Below are 19,168 nucleotides of genomic sequence, written 5' to 3' on the forward strand. Positions count from 1 at the left end.
GCTTGAGCGGAACTAGATTACAAGAAGATCTCAGTACATTTTGTGATTAGAAAATGTATGTATTCTAAATGCCATTTATGTTTCAAACTCTGTCATGTTGTGTCATTTGATTTAAGAGGACTGTATGTTTTGTGTCAGTGAAGCATGGAAACCAGCAGCGGGACGTGGGGCAATTAGGAGTGTGCACACACACACACACACACACACACACACACACACACACACACACACACCCCTCTGTCCCCTGTGGAGGCCTGATGGACGGCCGGCTCATCTTCTTAACAGGCTGGCCTGGTGCCGTTAACCTGCAAGGGCAGGCGAGGACAGGTCACTACACCCACAACCTAGTCAGGGCCACTGAACACACTCACTAATGAGGGGAAAAACGCTTTCAATCACTGGTTGAGCTACAATGACTTGTATATGTGTGATATTTAATACCACAGACAACAACTACACTGTAAATGTGTTATAAAAATGATCAAATAATCAATCAAATGTCCAGAAAAACTTGAAATTATGTCAATAATATGATTTATCATATGAGCATTGCATTATATATAAAAAACAAAAACAATTATGCTCAATGGAAATGCACATACAGATCTACATTTTTACATTTAATTATATTTAAATTAAGTTTTGAGTGAGCTTTCTGTTTCATGAATTATAAAAGTGAACCAGTCATGCATTTTCATAATTCATCTTTATTCCAATTGTTAGTGCAAAAAAAAAAAAAAAAAAACGTATCTCCAAACAAAAACAAAAAAATTCTAAAGACATATTCAATCACAACCCGGCATAAACAAACATAACGACAGTTAATATGCATGTCATACAATGATAAAGCTGCAACAATTGTGGCAGAATCTAAGTGTACACATCTTACTATCTTCTTTGGCTTCATCGTAGTTCACAGAAATCCATAAACCGTGCTTTTATAAGAACTCTATTTTATTAACGACTCTTCTTCAATGCACACCTATATAATAAACAATATGTCACACATACTGTAGAATGAATTTATTTTGCATCAAGCTTTTGTTTTGCACCATTTGCAACCATTTTAGTTCACACAGTGCATAAAAATGGATCATGATATGTATTTCTTTCGCTTTGCATAGTTACAGTGTCCACAAAGTATTAAAATGATCACGATGCCTCACTTACTTCTACTCAGAGACTGTATACCATCAACTTCTAGGAGAAGTGAAAAGAAATCTAATAAGACACGGCTTGTTTCTCGATTGTTTGATCGATTCACTGGACATTGTTTGCACATTTCAATGACGTGCATGCAGTTCTGACACCTGTCTGGGACGCCCATTAGTTCAGAGCAGAGGGGCAATCGATAATCTCAAACAATGAAGAGTCCCGGTGGGGAGCCGCTCTTTCCGCGTCCTCACACACACCTGCTACGACAGCAACACAATCCGCTAATGACCACACAACGTTTCTGTACTGAGAAATCACTGCGTGTCAGACTGTAAAGTGGTTCTTCAAGGTACTTTTCCCCCTTCACTAACACTTATAAATGTGGGAATGTGTCTACACTTTTCAGTGGCTTTTAATCAACTGGTGTTTTAGTCACTTTAGTCACTTGCCAATTGCTTTGATTTGTACTCATTTAATACAATGGCATTTGTTTTTAGTGAGACTAAAAGAATACTATTCGAAAGCATTGCAAATGCTTCTGCTTTCGCTGTCATTCTTTTTACTCTTCCCTCTTACTTTCTTTTCAGGCCGTCATCTCTCAACACTGCTTATAAAGTGGATCTGTTCATTAACGTCTGGACCAAATTAGAATTGGGTGAGTGTTTTGGAGTAAGCTTTGATTTAAATAATGGAGATATTTTCAATTTCTTTAAGACATCAAATTATGCAAAATAAACGTACATTTCTGGGATGATTCTGACGACTGTCAAGTACCCAGGTCATATTTCAACCCAAAAACAAAAGGGAAAAAAAAAATTTAATTACAAATTATTAGAAATGATTTAGAAAGCTAATGTGAAAAATAATTATTTAAATATATTTTATTTAAATAATAATTTAATATTAATAATATTATTATTAATATTTAATAGCATTTAAAATCAATTCATATTGTAGTACTTATGATACTGAAGTTAATTTATGCTTATTTAATATATATATATATATATATATATATATATATAATATCCTGTATATAGTAATAATGAGTAATGAATAAATACAGTAATAATGAGAATATATATATATATATATATATATATATATAAGAGAGAGAGAGAGCGTACATCAGTATATATAATTTTAATTAAATACAGAAATAATGAGGTTTTACAGCATGACAGTAATGAGAATTGAAGGTGTAAATACATAATAAAATAGGCCTAAATTTTCTTCCTGCAAAATATAATTTCTTATAAGGTTCTCTTGTTTTTGGGATGAAATAATGCCCAGACTTTCTTCATGAAATTCACCCTTTGGGATTTTTGACATTCATTGTTTGAAACAGAGCCCACAGATACTCGTTTTACATGATTATATGATCACGTCGAATGGCAAAGAGGATTGTGGCACTGCTGAACTAAATGCAAACGGTCTTCACACCATGGCTTGATAATGCAACTACTCATGTAACGTTACAATTCAATAAAAGACATTCTGTTCCTAGGTTTGTTTATTCGACCGTAGTAATTAAGAGTCACTCCTTTTAATTCAAAATCAAGTGATTTCTTCTAATCGATCCTCATGTCTAGATGGTAGAATATGCATTTACGCTCTGAACAGGCATTGAGGTATCAGTTGTCCTGAGCTGCACTGTCCTGTTAAATTAGCCTAACCTGGCTCAATGATAAGCAGAGAAGCTTGGCACCGACTGAAACCCAAAATCCTAAGGAGCTTGACATCTGCGCGTAAGAAGTAAGAAACGCCTTACTGTAGATTCTACAATCCCAAACTGTCCGTGCTTTGTTGCCAGAATGATTTCAAAATCCAACGTGCCAAGCAGGTTTGACCATCGGCGTATCTCCAGGTATGCTACGTTATGAAGATATCCTCAAAACGCTGAGGTCCTTAAAAATCACATTTCGTTTTATTTTCCAGACAATTCAAAGACGATATGAAATGAGTTCACGCTTTTTTGACAAATCTTCATGTTTCCTGGTCGCTTCAATGCATTTGGGTGAACCCTAATCCTAATGATCTGATGCTGGTCATTTCTAAAAAAAAAAAAAAGAAAAGAAAATATGCATCCACATGTCCCAATGAGATCCCAATAAAATAATGTAATGTTCACCATTTTCCCGTTACATGGGTTGCCAGGTTTTGTCCATGGACTGAATGTGCTCCTTGGCCTTCATCCTCAAAGCTGCAATGCTAGAGCTGCGGTCTACGTCATCCAACGGGTATTTATCATTAAATGCCGGGGAACACTGGTAAGGAGGAGGTGGCATTGGTTGCATTCCCTGCACCATTCCTGGAGAAGAGTTCAGAAAGCCTGGGTGAGTCGTATATGCGGGCTGGAGGCTTTGGCTTGGTCCCATGAAGCCCGGGATGCTGTGCATAGAAGTGGCACTGGAGAGCGGAGAGGACAACCAGGGATCCAGCGGTAGAGAATTACTCATGGGACCCACGTTGGGAGCCATATTGGGTCGGTTGAAGGACAGCATTGGAGAGTCGTGGAGCTTCATGCTTCCCGTGTCCATTTTTTCTTGCCGCCGCCATTTTGCACGCCGGTTCTGGAACCATACCTGTAAAATGGGACAAAGTCAAGAATTATTTAGACATGAAACTCTGGCACAGAAACTTATTTTGACTCATCTGTCCACAGAAGACTATGGCCCCTATCATACACCCGGCGCAATGCAAGTTTTGCTAGTTTCAGCCTGACGCAGTTATCATTTTCACGTCCTGCGCCACGTTGTTTAAATAGCAAATGTATTTGCGCCCATGGCCGTGCTGGTCTGAAAACCAGGTGTGTTCTGGTTCATTGATGGCGCGTTGCTATTTTGGGGTCTCTGAAATAGACTGAGCCATTGACCAACTGAAACCTGGTCTAAAGTCAATGGCGTAGTATTTTTTTGTTATTTAAAGAGCGCGTTAGTAATGTGCGGGTCCACAACGCGCATGCACTCTGCTTATTTAACACACAGGGACGCGCAGCAGAACATGCCAAATATTAAAAATTAAAGGATAACAGTGTAAAAGATTAATATTGTGTACATAAAGATATGGTGGAGACCGGCCTGTCTCGTAGATGGTCTGCGTGCTTTAAAGGAACACGCCGAGTTTTTGGGACTTTAGCTTATTCACCGTATCCCCCAGAGTTAGATAAGTCCATACATACCCTTCTCATCTCCGTGCGTGCCGTAACTCTGTCTGACGCTTCACCGCTAGCCTAGCTTAGCACAAAGACTGGAGGTAAATGGCTCCAGCTAGCATACTGCTCCCAATAAGTGACAAAATAACGCCAACATTTTCCTTTTTACATGTTGTGATTTGTATAGTCTCGGCGTGTACAAATAACAAGGTCACATGAGATACAGCCATCTTCTAACCGTATACATACTGGGAACTATATTCTCAGAAGGCGAAGCACTGCATACTATACAAATCACAACATGTAAATAGGAAAATGTTGCCTTTATTTTATCACTTATTTTTGAGCCGTTTACCTCCAGTCTTTGTGCTAAGCTAGGCTAGCGGGCACGCACGGAGATGAAAAGGGTATGTATGGACTTATCTAACTCTGGGGGATACGGTGAATAAGCTAAAGTCCCAAAAAGCCGGCATGTTCCTTTAAAAATAAAAGGATAACAATGTAACAGATTGATATTGTGTACATAAAGATATGGTGGAATCCGGCTTGTCCTGTAGATGGTCTGCGTGCTTTAACCTCGCGCACAAGAAGATCCATTTACTCTCTGGAGAAGCGTTAATTTTTTCCACTAACAAATTCCTCCACGTAAATAGCGAATCCGCCATGGCGCGAGCGCAACTGGCATTTAAAGGGAGTGGGAGATGAGACTCTGAATATTTTTTTGCATGTTACGCCCAAAACACACCCATTATTCATTAAGAGAATAGGGATTACCCTTTTAGACTATGCGCTGGGCACGCCGACCATTTTTCCCGTCGTTAAACTAGCAAAAGTGGATTCGGACTAAGTGCACTTGCGCCCTGCGCTTTAGACCATGCGCTTAGATCGTTCAAATAGGGCCCTTTGAGGTTAGTGTGCTGGAGAGTTTAAAAGCACAAATGTGAAGCTTGTCATTTTTCGTAAAGCACTTGTTTGATCTCTCCAGTGAAAATGTTTGTAACGTAGTGTTGCTACTTTTCTAGGTGAATGAGCTTCTTGTACCTACAAACGTCTTATCAAGACATAATGCAAAAGTTGCAGGGTTGCATGCATGGTTGAGATGTAAGCTGAACGACTGGATATAACTTTGCACAAACAATGTTGGTAAGTGAATCTTCCGGTATCATATTAACAAAGATGTTTAAATGTTACGGTTGTACTTTTTAAACAACGCATAATGTTTTTTCACAATCCTGTACACTTGCCTTGTAGACTTATATTGCAAGAGCATATAAGAGCAGTACTGAAAATATGTGTTTCCCTGCTTCCCACAAATAGGGATTAGCAGTTAGTTCGGATATAAACACTGATATCTACGGTAGCATAGATTAACTCTCACAATAGAGAACATCACATTTTGAAAGTAACTTGGTTACACCAGTAGGTGGCGACAAGTGACTGTTAAAATGTATTTGTCATTGAATAATTCATTCAAGAGATTCGTTCAAAAACGCTGATTCATCCAGTATTAAAACAAGTGAAGTATTTATGAGAGTCATTGAGTCATTCATTCAAATTAAAGGTAGGGTAGGCTTTTTGCGAGAGGCTAGCAATAGCAAGCTAGCTTTGAAAGTATAAGATCCAACCCTCCCTTCAGAGCGTCTCCAAAGCCACGCCTCCTTCAAAACACATGACTACACACAGCCAGAGCAGAATCTGCAAAGCGTCACGAGAGACGGCGTTAAACTACCTCATGTCTCAAAGCACATAACATTACAATAATGAACGTAAACAACATACAGAGCTCTTGTACCACCTGACTGCTGCAGATTCATTTCGCCGTTGATAGTGTTGATATAGAAATGCATAAATCCGAGTCTGAGGAAGTGAGCAGCTCTAGTAAAACGTCATGGGTTGACATCTCTTAATTACGGTTATGACATGGTGTGAACGCGTCATGAACTCGTTGTTTTGGTTCAGGAGGAAATCGAGTGCAAGGTTAGTTCAGACAGGCCACGTAAGCATAGACGCGGTCAGCTGTCAGATCGCTCCAACCAATAGCATTCTCCTATTAGACCAGGAGGATATATATATACGTGGCATTACTGCTCGGGAAAGCATGCTCAAACTGCTCGCAACCCTCCCCCCCTCACCACTATAAGTATCAAGCATATTACTGTGCACCTTCTGCCTGTCGTCTTCTTTTGTTTCAGATTACCAAGGCTTTTAAGTCCTATTGCTGTCATGGACACACCATCGCTGAGAGACACTCATCCTCATAGCCATGCTACAGTATAGACATCCATGTCTTCATGTTAAAGGGTAACTCTCGGCAAAATTGAACCTAGGCTCTTTTTGTTAATTACCCGAGCCAAACTTTCGTGTAAAAGCATAATTAGAATGGAAACGCCACTTTTAAGGTTGACCGTATTTTCGTTTTAGGTCAAAATGTCTTGTGAATGGGAGTGAATGGGCCACTTCTATGATAGCATCAAAAATCGCTATTTTTAAAACACTAAGAAGGCTCGACACAACATGAAACTGTGCTGGAACTGGAAGTATCACCAGGGGCTCTACACATGAACTCCAGCATTGACAACATTGTTTGTGCACACAGAGTTTACTAAAAAGAAAGGTTTTGTACGACTCACTTTATCAGTTAGTGTTTCCGGTGGCTGGTATTTTGTCAGTCAAAAGTAGTCGATCTCCGAGTCCGAATGCAATGTAATGAACTGACTCCATATGAGGAAATGTCATGAACTTGTAATTTCAATGAAAAGCATGATAACTTATCCTTGAATTTATATGGAAACAAGCTTTAGGAGCTTTCCATCTTTACTCTCCTCATGTTACGTTGCATACGGAGATCGACTATCTCGACTTTTTCCGTTTCCGGCGGCGGAGTAATACCGTACCTCACAGCACATCCAATACAAGTCAATGGAGTTGGACAAAAACTAAGATAAAACCTGTTGGAAAGCATATTTTTCAGCGATTTTTGTGTGAGCATATCAGTGAACACCCCTGACCACTCAGTGAGTTTCACGTCTTTGTAAACCGAAGTTTAATGCGTTTTAGGAAGGATTGTTCCAGTGCACCTATGCAGCCATTGTGGAGGTAGGGGGGGGGGTGCTACCACAGGAACCGCAAATTCTCGGGACAGCAGCATGTGTCCAAATTTCAATCTTAACCATTGTATTTAATCAGAAACGATCTGAAAACAGGGCTTTAAGTGTAAAATACCGAACTTGTCCTTTAAACATCTTGATTGCTATCAGGATGTGGAGAGTTTAAACCTGTATAAAAAAGTGTTTATAAAACAAAGTGCTGTTTAAAACACTTTTAAATAGACTGCTGCAACTTACAGTTGTCATAACCTCTGGTAAATGACATGTTATTTTGTTTAGTTGCCTGTCCAGAATGGTGGGAGGATTCTCAGTTTATCCAGAATCGTGCAGCTCTACCATGTAATGCCCTATCATTACAAATAAGTCCATTACAAATCACCCCAATGTCAAGGTTGTAATGAAATTACAATTACATTGATCACTACGCCTCTACAGAGTCTATCTAATACCATTAAGTGTCCCAGCTTGTATTGCCCAAAGCTTACCTGAACTCGAACTTCTGGGAGGTTGACTTTCATGGCCAGCTCTTCTCGACTGTACACATCCGGGTAGTGGGACTTCTCGAAGGCCCGTTCGAGTTCGTGCAACTGATAGGTCGTGAAGGTGGTTCTGTTGCGTCTGTGTTTCTTTTTAGGTTGATCCTCATCGGGAGCGTCCGGGGAACGGCTGTCACTCTCCACATTGCTCCGTGGATCTCCCAGATCTGCATCACACTTCTCCGTGGAGAAAAGCCCAGTATCTACAAGCGCAGGGACAGATAAAACGGACCGCTCTTTATTTCACAGGTAACTTTGTAAAGTCCATTAAAGAATTAATGTTGCTAATGGGTTTACTGGTCCCTCCTTCAGTTCAGTGTGAGTCTGTGGTAGGGATGTGCGATTAATTGTAATTGATTTTTTATTTTGATTTTGGCTTCCAACGATTATGAAAACATGATTATCAAGGTAAAATGATTATTGTGCCGCTGCCACATTCGGTCCAACGCAACTTTCTTTCCTTCACAGCTGTTAGTTTTCGTTCCTCCCCAAACTTAACATCCAAATCAGCCAAATACGTGAGTGTTGTAAAACTGTGGGACGTGTTTGATATTAAACAGTGTTATTAAAAGCACAATAAGCCGCAAAAGAGACACCTTTCACCAGGCGGCTTTCTGTGTGTGCGAGTCGTAGCCGAACGTGGATACGCAAATGTGTTTCGATACGAGTCTAAGGCTACGTTTACACCAAGCGGCAACCTCTCTGTCTCTCTCTTGAAACCAACACGGAAGTGAATTAAACGGCAATTCATCAACTGGCCGCTAGAGACCGGCTGCAGAAGTGAGTCAAATCTGCATCTCCTCCATGTTAAAATACCCAACTTTACAGCAGAAAAAAACATGTTTACAGCCTGGAGCAAAAAGTGGCTTTGGTCTATACAGCTAATTTTGCCCTTCATGACGACTGTGAGGGGGGTGAATTTTTATATAACTCATCCGTTTAAATTATATTAAGCCTTAAATTTCTGCATAATTAAGGGTGTGTCCACTTTTGAGTGACAGGTGGATTCCCGCTGCTGTGGTCATTAGTCATCATTAGCCGTTTGTCTGCTGTCTGTTAGCCGTCACGTTAGGGTTTTTCACCCATTTTTGTTTATCTGGGAGTGACGCGCTGCCAAGATGGCGACGGTCGGCCACGCCCACTTTAGGCTTCAAAAACGGTCTTCAGAAACCTACGGGTGACGTCACGGACACTACGTCCATATTTTTTTACAGTCTATGGTTTCGACATGAGCCTAAGGCTACATTTACACGTGGCCGGTTATTTTCATAAACGGACATTTTACCTTCTCCGTTTTCAAAAATAACATCGTGCACACCTGTCAGTTTTCAGAAAAGTGTTCGTTTACATGAACCCGCGTATAAATGCCGTCAAGAGCGTGCCAAACCTGTAGGTGGCAGTGTAACGAGAGGCTCAAGCCCACGTTAGCCAATCAGAATCCCGAAAATAGCAACAACAGCAACGAATCGCAAGGTCGCTCTTTTGACGCAGGTGCAAGTTCTGTCTCGTACTGTGACGTCGGTTTTTCTCAGTTTACATGCAAACGTGCAAACAAAGTTTTCCAAAATCTCCAGTTTTTAGAAAGAATAATTTTCAGAGGTGAATTCTCTGTTTGCGTGTAAACGAAGGGCACAAACAAAAGGAAATGTCTCCATGTATACGTGTAAATGGGGCCTAAAAACGTACACATAAAAAATTAAAAAGCCTTTTTGGAGAGTATTCACGTAAACACAGTGAGTTCTGTCTTAAGTAAACGTAGAAAATGCATGTGTAACTCTATATTGGATCCGTGCATTCGCTCTTAAAGTGACAGCAGCCTAATAAACCTGTCATTAATGATAATCAAACAACAAAACGACAAAGGAAAATCACACCCTGATTTTGACTGAATAACTTAAGTAGCTTTAATAAGGTTTAATCTATATTTAATGTGCACATTACGACTATGCAGTGTTATTTTACATTTAATTATTATAATTTTTTGTTACTTATTACTTATCTGAATACCACTGCTAGTACATCTTCCTGAAAAAACATATTTAATATGTACTATTACACTTCATTCTGTGGTTTTGTTTGTAATTAGTTTATTTGTTCTTATTTGTACTGCTTACTTGTCTTATGTAATTGTTTTGAGGACCTTTTTCTTACATTAGTTTTAGCTGAAGTATCGATAATTGTGAAATTTCACTGATATTTAAAATGACTCCCATTGTGAAATGAGACTTTGATCATATCGCCCACCAATAATCATTTGTTAAATAATCATGATTTCAATATTATTGACCAAAAAATTATTTTTGCCCTAGTCTGTGGGATATTTTTTCCCCATAGTTTTATCATCCACCAGGTGAAAATAATGCATCCGATCACTTCCGATCAGCACACCTCTCCTCAACAAGAGGAATCATTCATGTCAGCAGCACAAACGATACGGGATAAAGGAATATGTGGTGCCCTTAACAAGTACCATTAATAATGCAAGAACAATACTTTTACGTTTGTGACGGAGTCAGATGTTTAACCTTTCGATTTTATGAATGCCTAGAAAATAAGAGATTTGTGCGTTCCATCACTTCTGTCTTGGTAAGTAAGTCTTATCAGTAATCCAAGCACGCAGATGTCACCGGTTAAACCTGTAGACCTCATGTGGCCAAGACTGCTAATCCAACCGTTAAGAGGTTCACTGAAGACCGCAGCGTTTCGGCCGAGAGAGGGGCCGACCGGCCTGACAACAGTGGAGATTTTCATTTCGCAGAAACGGCTAAGAGCAAACCGAGTCACATGTTGAGGTGGGGCAGATCCATGTTGAATCTAATTAAGTTGGGCAGGATTAAAATCAGATCATTAGTTCAATGTTAAACGTTGTGCTGTACACTCCCATGCAACATCTACATGCAGTGCCACTGATGTCTAGGGTTAATTAGCGTCGTTTTGTAACCTTGTTTCATTAGATGTTATTAAGACAAATGCAATACCAGAGTAAAAATGACAATAATATGCAGATAATATGCATCTAGGTTTAAGTTGTTTCTCAAAAGGCCACTCGACATATTATTAATGTAATCACTAGTTACAGTGATTACCATTAATCAGGCTTAGCACCGATGCAATGCTATGAAAATGTACCGTGTTTTCACAATAAATTAACCTGGACGTGGAGATGTGGAATAATCAATGGGATATTATTGATTAAATGTGACCCTGGATCACGTCACCAGTCACATGTCGCACGGGTATATTTGTGGCAATAGCCAACAATACATTATATGGGTCAAAATTATTGATTTTTCTTTTATGCCAAAAATCATTAGGATATTAAGTAAAGATCATGTTCCATGAAGATATTTTGTAAATTTCCTACCGTAAATATATAAAACATTTATTTTTGTGAGTGAATGCTGCACAATCGCGAACATAAATGGACAACTTTTGAAGTCTGTTACCAGTCTTGAAAAAAAATAATTTTGATTGAACTTTTATGCAAATGACCACAAGTCGCAACAATACTAACTATTCACACTATTTACAGTGATTGCTATTATTATTATCCATGCAAATGTATATAGGCAAAATATTAAGACCAGAACAATTTATAACCAATTTTTATCAACATGTTTGACAATAATCCAAGTGCTCAGAAAATATTTATCTTCCTTAAATTATTTAAATGGTGGTGTTTTCTAAGTCATGCATCACTATTGCTTGTTTTCAGGATTAGAAATCTGAACGAACCTGTAACCAAACCACAACCTTTGTCTTGTACGGTATGAGTGATTCCTCATATCATGTGTCTTGTTATAGAGAGGTGTGCTGTCACATTACTAAGTTATTAAGTCATCAGACTTAAACAGGTGAAAAAAATCCCATAGACTTACACTGAAAAGGGACTGGAGCCAAATCTAGATCACATAGAGTTGCAGGACTTTATGCACACAAATGCAAACACATTTTCACAGCAATAGATAAGTTAATAAATAAATAAATAGAATTATGTTATTGAAATATACACTGACAAGTTGTAATCCCAAAACCAGCACTTTCTGCATGCATCCACTCTCACTCTTAGATCTAAAGGTTCCGTGGGGTTCTATATAGAACTCTATGGTTCTTGACTCAATTTTAAAGAACCATTTATATCAAGAAGGTTCTATATAAGGAGAAATGTCTTAAAAGTTTGTGTAATACGTTCGTGTTTAACGGGTTATTTCAATCAATCTCTTCTAGTGATAAAGTATTTATAATTCATGAAAACGCAAAAAAAAAAAAATTATTTAAAACTATAATGAATTAAAATTATATCCATAAAATGATCCCATTATGGAAACCCCTAAAAGATTCTACAGTATATATGAAGCAGGTTCCATATATATAAATAATTGAGTTTTTTTTTTATTGATATATATATATATATATAGCAATACAATTATTTTATATGAAATTATTTGTGTGCATAATATAAATAATATATATTTTAAGGTTCCATATATATATATATATATATATGTGTGTGTGTGTGTGTGTGTGTGTGTGTGTGTATTATGTGTATGTAGAATTTTGATTACAACTGTGTGTGTGTATATATATATAATTATTATTATGAATTTTATATATATACACACAGTTGTAATCAAAGTTATCCAACCCCTACTTATTGCAAATTAGGTTTATTGGCAAAATGTAGACTTTTGCAATGAACAAATCACAAAACAAATGTTTCAAGTGGCTTCCCCAATTTCAACTCGAATATATTTGCACACACACACACACACACACACACACACACACACACACACACACACACACACTGTCACTTTGTTCTTGATTCTGTCACTCCATTAAACGAGATGTCATTTTCGTAAACCCACAGGTTCTCACCGTGATACGCCGACTGCTGTGAGCTGTCCGGAAGACTTTGCAGGTGACTGTAGGGGTCAGAGGTCACTTGTTTCTCCTGTTCTCCCAGGTCCACTCCGTCCGCTTTGTGTGTGTCGACCGGCCCGACCGGGTTGAGCAGAGGATCCTGGTCTTTACTGAAGCCCAGAATCACGTCGATGCTGTGGACGCGGCCTGTCATGCCCGAGGCGCCACCTTTACCCAGGTCGTGATAGTTGTCCGTCGAGAGGCAGCCATCGTCCACCATGTTCATCGTATCCAGTGACAAATGCATCCAATCTGCCCTCACAGTAAGTCTCCTCGGGGGGAAACACTGCAAATTATGTCCAAAAGACGATCCAAAAGACGATTTCAAAGATCTGTTTGAGAAAAGCATAAGTTAATAAGACCTTTCTAACTTTTAGTGCATCACTCAACAATTTCTGACAGTGTTTATAAAATCAGGTGTTAAACTATTGTTAAAAAAGGTATGATTCTGTATCTTCATATTAAAAATAGCTACATAACATATAATGATGCATCCACTGGAGAAAATCTTTTTAATATCTGCTTCATAGATATTTCTCTGGAGCAAATCCTCTAAAGTTTCTGAAACTCTCGACAGTCTTTTCTCAGATCCGCCGACGCAGCAAAATCTGCAGTCGAAAGTCAGAGATATGAATATGAATATGAACATTGTCAGGTTATCTGAGCTGGCATCCACGTTCATTTATAGCTCTTTACTCTTAATGGACGACTAACTAATACTGCATCTTTAATAATCTTTGAAAATAATGTCTTATATGTTGTACTGCGTATTACATATATATTGTTTGTTGTTGTTGTGTAGGTATTATATATGTACTATAAATTAGAAAAGTAATGCCTCGAGTTATCCAAGTATTAATATTCTGCTCAAACACAGTTTAATTCCTGCATCTTTTGCATGATGATCGTTTTCTTCACAATTGGGTCAAAATATGCACATTAAATTCGTCATGTTAAACCTGATAAATCTGCGGCTCTGACCATTTATACACGCCTCATTAGTTTCAGTTAAAGACAACTAAGACACAGAGTTCAGATGCTTTATTCTCCGGCATTGAAAATGACAAAGACACATTGTGCACGAGATCAGTTGTCTTTATATGTTCTTAACTGCCGGTTTCATCCCTTTGTTCCCATCCATCCCAACTTTATTGGCAGGGAATCCTTATTTTAGGCCTGTGTTCATTTTCACAAATTGAATTTCTATTGAAATTTACCACTTATGTTTCAATCTAGGCAATGCACATGTTCAGTCAGAAGAGTTAATAAAGTAATTATTTTCCATCAACCAAAAGCATGTATTAAAATGTAATCTTTATGTAAATAAATACAAATTCAATCCTCTTTGTTTAGTTTCTGGGAAGTAGTGATGCTACTTTTTTTTTTTTTTTTGTCTTATGAATATTTCAAATTTAAATTCAGTTTTTACAAAATAAAAGTAAGAAGTAAAAAGACTAAACTTCACACTTTTTTCCATAAAATGTATAATCACAATCATACAAGCCTAGTCGTCACATTATTAGAGCTGTATTGGCAAGTTTTAGACATTTCTGAAAAGTTTGTGGGCAGTTATGCTATTTAATATGCAATATATTACTTTATTTAGTTTCTACCATACTGTATATGCATATAGACTTTCAATCAGATCATTAATTAACAGACAATCAGTGCAATCAACCAAAAGTATGTTGCATGTTAAAATGTACATGTTTTAAACATACAAATAGAATTAAATAATTGAGTCTTATTTGCCTAGTTTCACCTAATAATGATGCATTTTAAAGGTAAATCAAATCGAAATGAATCTAGGAAGTTTTAAATCATAAAAACGCACCTTTTTCTTCGACTTTATGTCTCATCGGAGTCACGCAAGGTTGTTGCTTCCAAGCATCCCAGCAAATGACAGACCGCAACTTTTTTTTTACCCACAGTGCACCTTGTTAAGATGGTGCCGTAAAATGACCGTTAACGGCTCCCAAAAGTCCCGAAAAGTGAGGCGAAATTCCGAAGCACTCAGATATATCCCATTCCCGGAGCATATGGAGCATATGGAGGTCTTGATCTTTAGGATGAAGCCATGAAAACTGGCCTGACGTGCAGAGAGCCGGTGGCAAGAGGAAAAGACTTAAGAGGTTTAATAATGGGAATCCTTCCCCTTTAAGGATGATTGACAGTTGTTCTCTGCTGGGTAATTGCACTAAACGCTGGCTGTGGTTTGGCCACAGAGGGAGGCCTGCGCTAATGAAGCACCGACAGAACCTCCTTTCAACACTCTTTTGTCTAAATTATAATGGCGACCTACTGAAAGTGTCCTTTAATCCCCAACTTAACAAAGACGACACACCATGTATTAAGATGTGTTTTTCTTGTGCAGCCAAATGCCTTCAGTGCTTCACAGAAATGATCAACATAAACAGGCGTACGTGGAGACAGTGTGTGGTATTGCTGACAAACCCAAACAGGTCACTTTTAAAACAGTGTAAGTCATTGTGGTTTTATTATTGCTAATTTGTTTGCTATGTGCAGAATTAGTGACATACATATCTCTGCAAATATAATCTAATTCAATGTGACATTCAAACAAGTGTCTTTCTTGCAATAACATGTATATATATATAGCCTATATATGTGTGTGTGCATATATATATATATATATACAGTACAGGCCAAAAGTTTGGAAACATTACAATTTTTTATGTTTTTGAAAGAAGTTTCTTCTGCTCATCAAGCCTGCATTTATTTGATCAAAAATACAGAAAAAAAATGTAATATTGTGATATATTATTACAATTTAAAATAATTGGTTTTCAATTTATTATACTTTAAATTATCATTTATTTCTGTGGTGCAAAGCTGAATTTTCAGGATCATTACTCCAGTCTATCACATGATCCTTTAGAAATCATTCTAATATGATGATTCATTATCAAAGTTGGAAACAGTTCTGCTGATTAATATTTTTTCATAACCTGTGATACTTTTTTAGGATACTTTGATGAATAAAAAGTTAAAAAAAAAAATATATATAAAATATAAAAAATAAAAAAAGCAAATGTTTTAAAAATAGAAATCTTTTTTGAAATAAATCAATACTTTTATTCAGCAAGGATGTGTTAAACTGATAAAAAGTGATAGTAAAGAAGATTTATATTATTAGAAAATATTTTTTTATTTTGAATAAATGCAGTTCTTTTAACCTTTTTTTCATCAAATATATTAGGCAGCAGAACTGTCTCCAACACTCATAATAAATCAGAATATTAGAATGATTTCTAAAGGATCATGTGATAGACTGGATGTCATGTGACACTGAAGACTGGAGTAATGATCCTGAAAATTCAGCTTTGCATCACAGAAATAAATAATTTTTTAAAGTATATTCAAATAGAAAACTATTATTTTAAGTTGTAATAATATTTCACAATATTACTGTTTTTTTTCTGTATTTTTGATCAAATAAACGCAGCCTTGATAAGCATTAGAGACTTCTTTCAAAAATATAAAAAAACGTAATGTTTCCAAACTTTCGACCTGTACTATATATATATATATATATATATATGCACACACATCATTTTATAAATAATACTTTTATTGCTATTTATATATATATATATATATATATATATATGACACGGCTTTTGCATCGGAAGTCTTCATATATATATATATGAAGACTTCCGATGCAAAAGCCTCTAAGTGCCATCTGAAATGTTCTTCTATCTAGAATGATCATTTTTATCAAGCTTGTATGTTAATGTTCAGTTATTTCACTTTAATGGCAATGAAAATGACCTATTAATTGTCATTAAAGTGAAACTACTGAACCTAAATATACGAGCTTGATAAAAATGCTCATTTTAGAAGAAAATGTCAGATGGCACTCAGAGGCTTTTGCATCTGAACTCTTCATACATACAAACATAAACAATTTATTTTATCATCTAAATTTGGCACAAATAATATACACTGATAATCCAAAACATTATGACCAGTCACAGGTAAGTCATTGTAGTTTTATAATTGCTATTTTGTTTGCTATGTGCAGAATTAGTGACATACATATGATAACATATCTCAACAAATACAATCTAATTCAATGTGACATTCAAACAAGTGTCTTTCTTGCAATAACATTTATATATATATATATATATATATATATATATATACAGGTATATATGTAAGGGATAATGTAGCCTATCGTGAGGCGGTTGTTATAGCGAATAACAACCCCGACAGGCTGAACGGGACGCAATATTTTTTTTCCCAGGATGGTAGGGGAAGACTCATGAATATTCATTAGGGAAGTCATCCCTGATTGGTCTTAACCCCAGTGACGGGTAGGTTTAGGGGCGGGGTTAGGGGTAGGTCATCAGACCCCCAGTGACGGTTAGGTTTAGGGGTGGGGTTAGGGGTAGGTCATCAGACCAATCAGAGATGACTTCCCTAATGAATATTCATGAGTCTTCCCCTACCATGGGGAAGTACCTTGGGACCCCGACGCGAAGCGGAGCTTGAATCAGCCTGAAGAGGTTGTTATTCGCTATAATAACAACCGCCTTGCTATACATTATCCCGCTTATTACATGGCTACCTACAAAATAAATAAATAATTTGACACAAATTATTGATTTAAAAAGGAGTTTATTGATTTAAAAACGATTGTATTGCTTCCGCTAAAGAAAATAGTCCGTTCCGCGTCCATAGCAACGCTCTGTTTTTCATGGCAACGGTGTGTTATACTTCGCAGCTAACACACCGCATTCTACATTGGAATTCAACCAAGCCATGTAATAAATACTTTTATATATGCACACACATAAGAGATATATATATATATATATAATATCATATCTTTGATCATCTCCTAACAAGGCCACATATTAAGGTCTGGGTAGATTAGATGGTGAGCAAACAATCAGTTCTCGTAATGAACATGTTTTATGCAGTAGAAATGGGCAGGAATAAAGACCTCAGTGACTTTGAATAAGGCCACATTGTTATGGCAAGGCGACTGGGTCTGAGCATCTCTGAAACGGCAAGGTTTGTGCGGTCAGCGGTGATGAGGGTTTACCAACAGTGTCTGAGGAGGAATAAACCACGTGTTGGACGCCGAAGCATCATCGATGCATGAGAGCAATGAAGACTATCCCGTCTGGTCCGAGCCAACAGAAGCTCTACTGTGGCACAAGTCACACAAACTTTTAATGATGGTTAAGGGAGGAATGTGTCACAACACACAGAAGACCAATCAGAGCGCCTGTGATGAACCTGTCCACTCGTGAGAACCTACAATACAACGAGAGCGTCAGAACTGGACCTTGGAGGAGTGGAAGAAGGTCGTCTGGTCCGATGAGTCCTGTTTTCTTTTACTTCTCGTGGATGGCCGTGTATGTGCGCCGTTTATCTGATAAAGTGATGCACCAGGATCACTGTGGGACGACGACGAGCCGGTGGAGGGAGTGTGATGTTCTGGGCAATGTTCTTCTGGGAAACCCTGGGTCTGGATGTCCATATGGATGTAAATTTGACATGTTGCAAAGCAGGTTCAGCCCTTCATGACACTGGTGTTCCCTGGTGGAAGAGGCAGGATAATTCACTGATCAGGAATGGTTTGTAGCATACTATACAGGTGGACATAATGTTTTGGTTCATTGGTGTATGTTTGCTCATTGCTTCATTTGCAAATAAAATTTGAAGTAAAACTGCAAATAAACATCTTTATACATTATATGCATGCAAGTTATGCACATAAATTCAGCAGGATAATGCACACACTGATCAGGAATGGTTTGAGGAACACGATGATGAGTTAAACTCCCCAGATCTCAGTGCAGTTGAGCATCTCCGGGATGTGCTGGAACAACATGTTTCGATCTACAGCGGCTCCACCTCGCACCTCGCAACCTGCAGGACTTGAAGGATCTGTTAACGTCAACCAACAGCATATTAAGGTGGTCATAATGTGGGTTTGTATCATAGTCTGTATAAAACAATGGACATAGTGTCCGTGACGTCACCCGTTGGTTTCTGAAGAGCATTTTTGAAGCCCAAAGTGGGCGGAGCCGGCCGTCGCCATCTTGGCAGCGCGTCACTCACGGATAACCGAAAATGGGCAAAGAGGCGATTAGCTGAGGTGACGTGACGCTAACAGACAGCAGACAAACGTCTAGTAGTGACTTCAGAGGCAATCCACCTGTCACTCAAGTGGCCACGCCCTTAATTATGCAGAACTTTAAGGCTTAATATAATTTAAACAGATGAGTTATAAAAAAATCCACCCCGCTCAC

At 37.8% G+C, this 19,168-nt stretch overlaps 1 protein-coding gene across 1 annotated transcript; it reads right to left on the minus strand.

Moving 5' to 3' along the window:
* Positions 1-3,296: 3,296 nt before the first annotated feature.
* Positions 3,297-13,122, minus strand: rx2 (retinal homeobox gene 2; the record flags this gene model as incomplete). Its single annotated transcript, XM_082173208.1, has 3 exons — positions 3,297-3,740; positions 7,902-8,155; positions 12,831-13,122. 3 exons carry the CDS (start codon positions 13,120-13,122, stop codon positions 3,297-3,299), a joined length of 990 nt encoding a protein of 329 aa, XP_082029334.1.
* Between the last annotated feature and the right edge of the window lie 6,046 nt (positions 13,123-19,168).

The sequence above is a fragment of the Leuciscus leuciscus genome (assembly GCF_965113295.1).
Source record: "Leuciscus leuciscus genome assembly, chromosome: 6".
Lineage (NCBI taxonomy): Eukaryota > Metazoa > Chordata > Actinopteri > Cypriniformes > Leuciscidae > Leuciscus > Leuciscus leuciscus.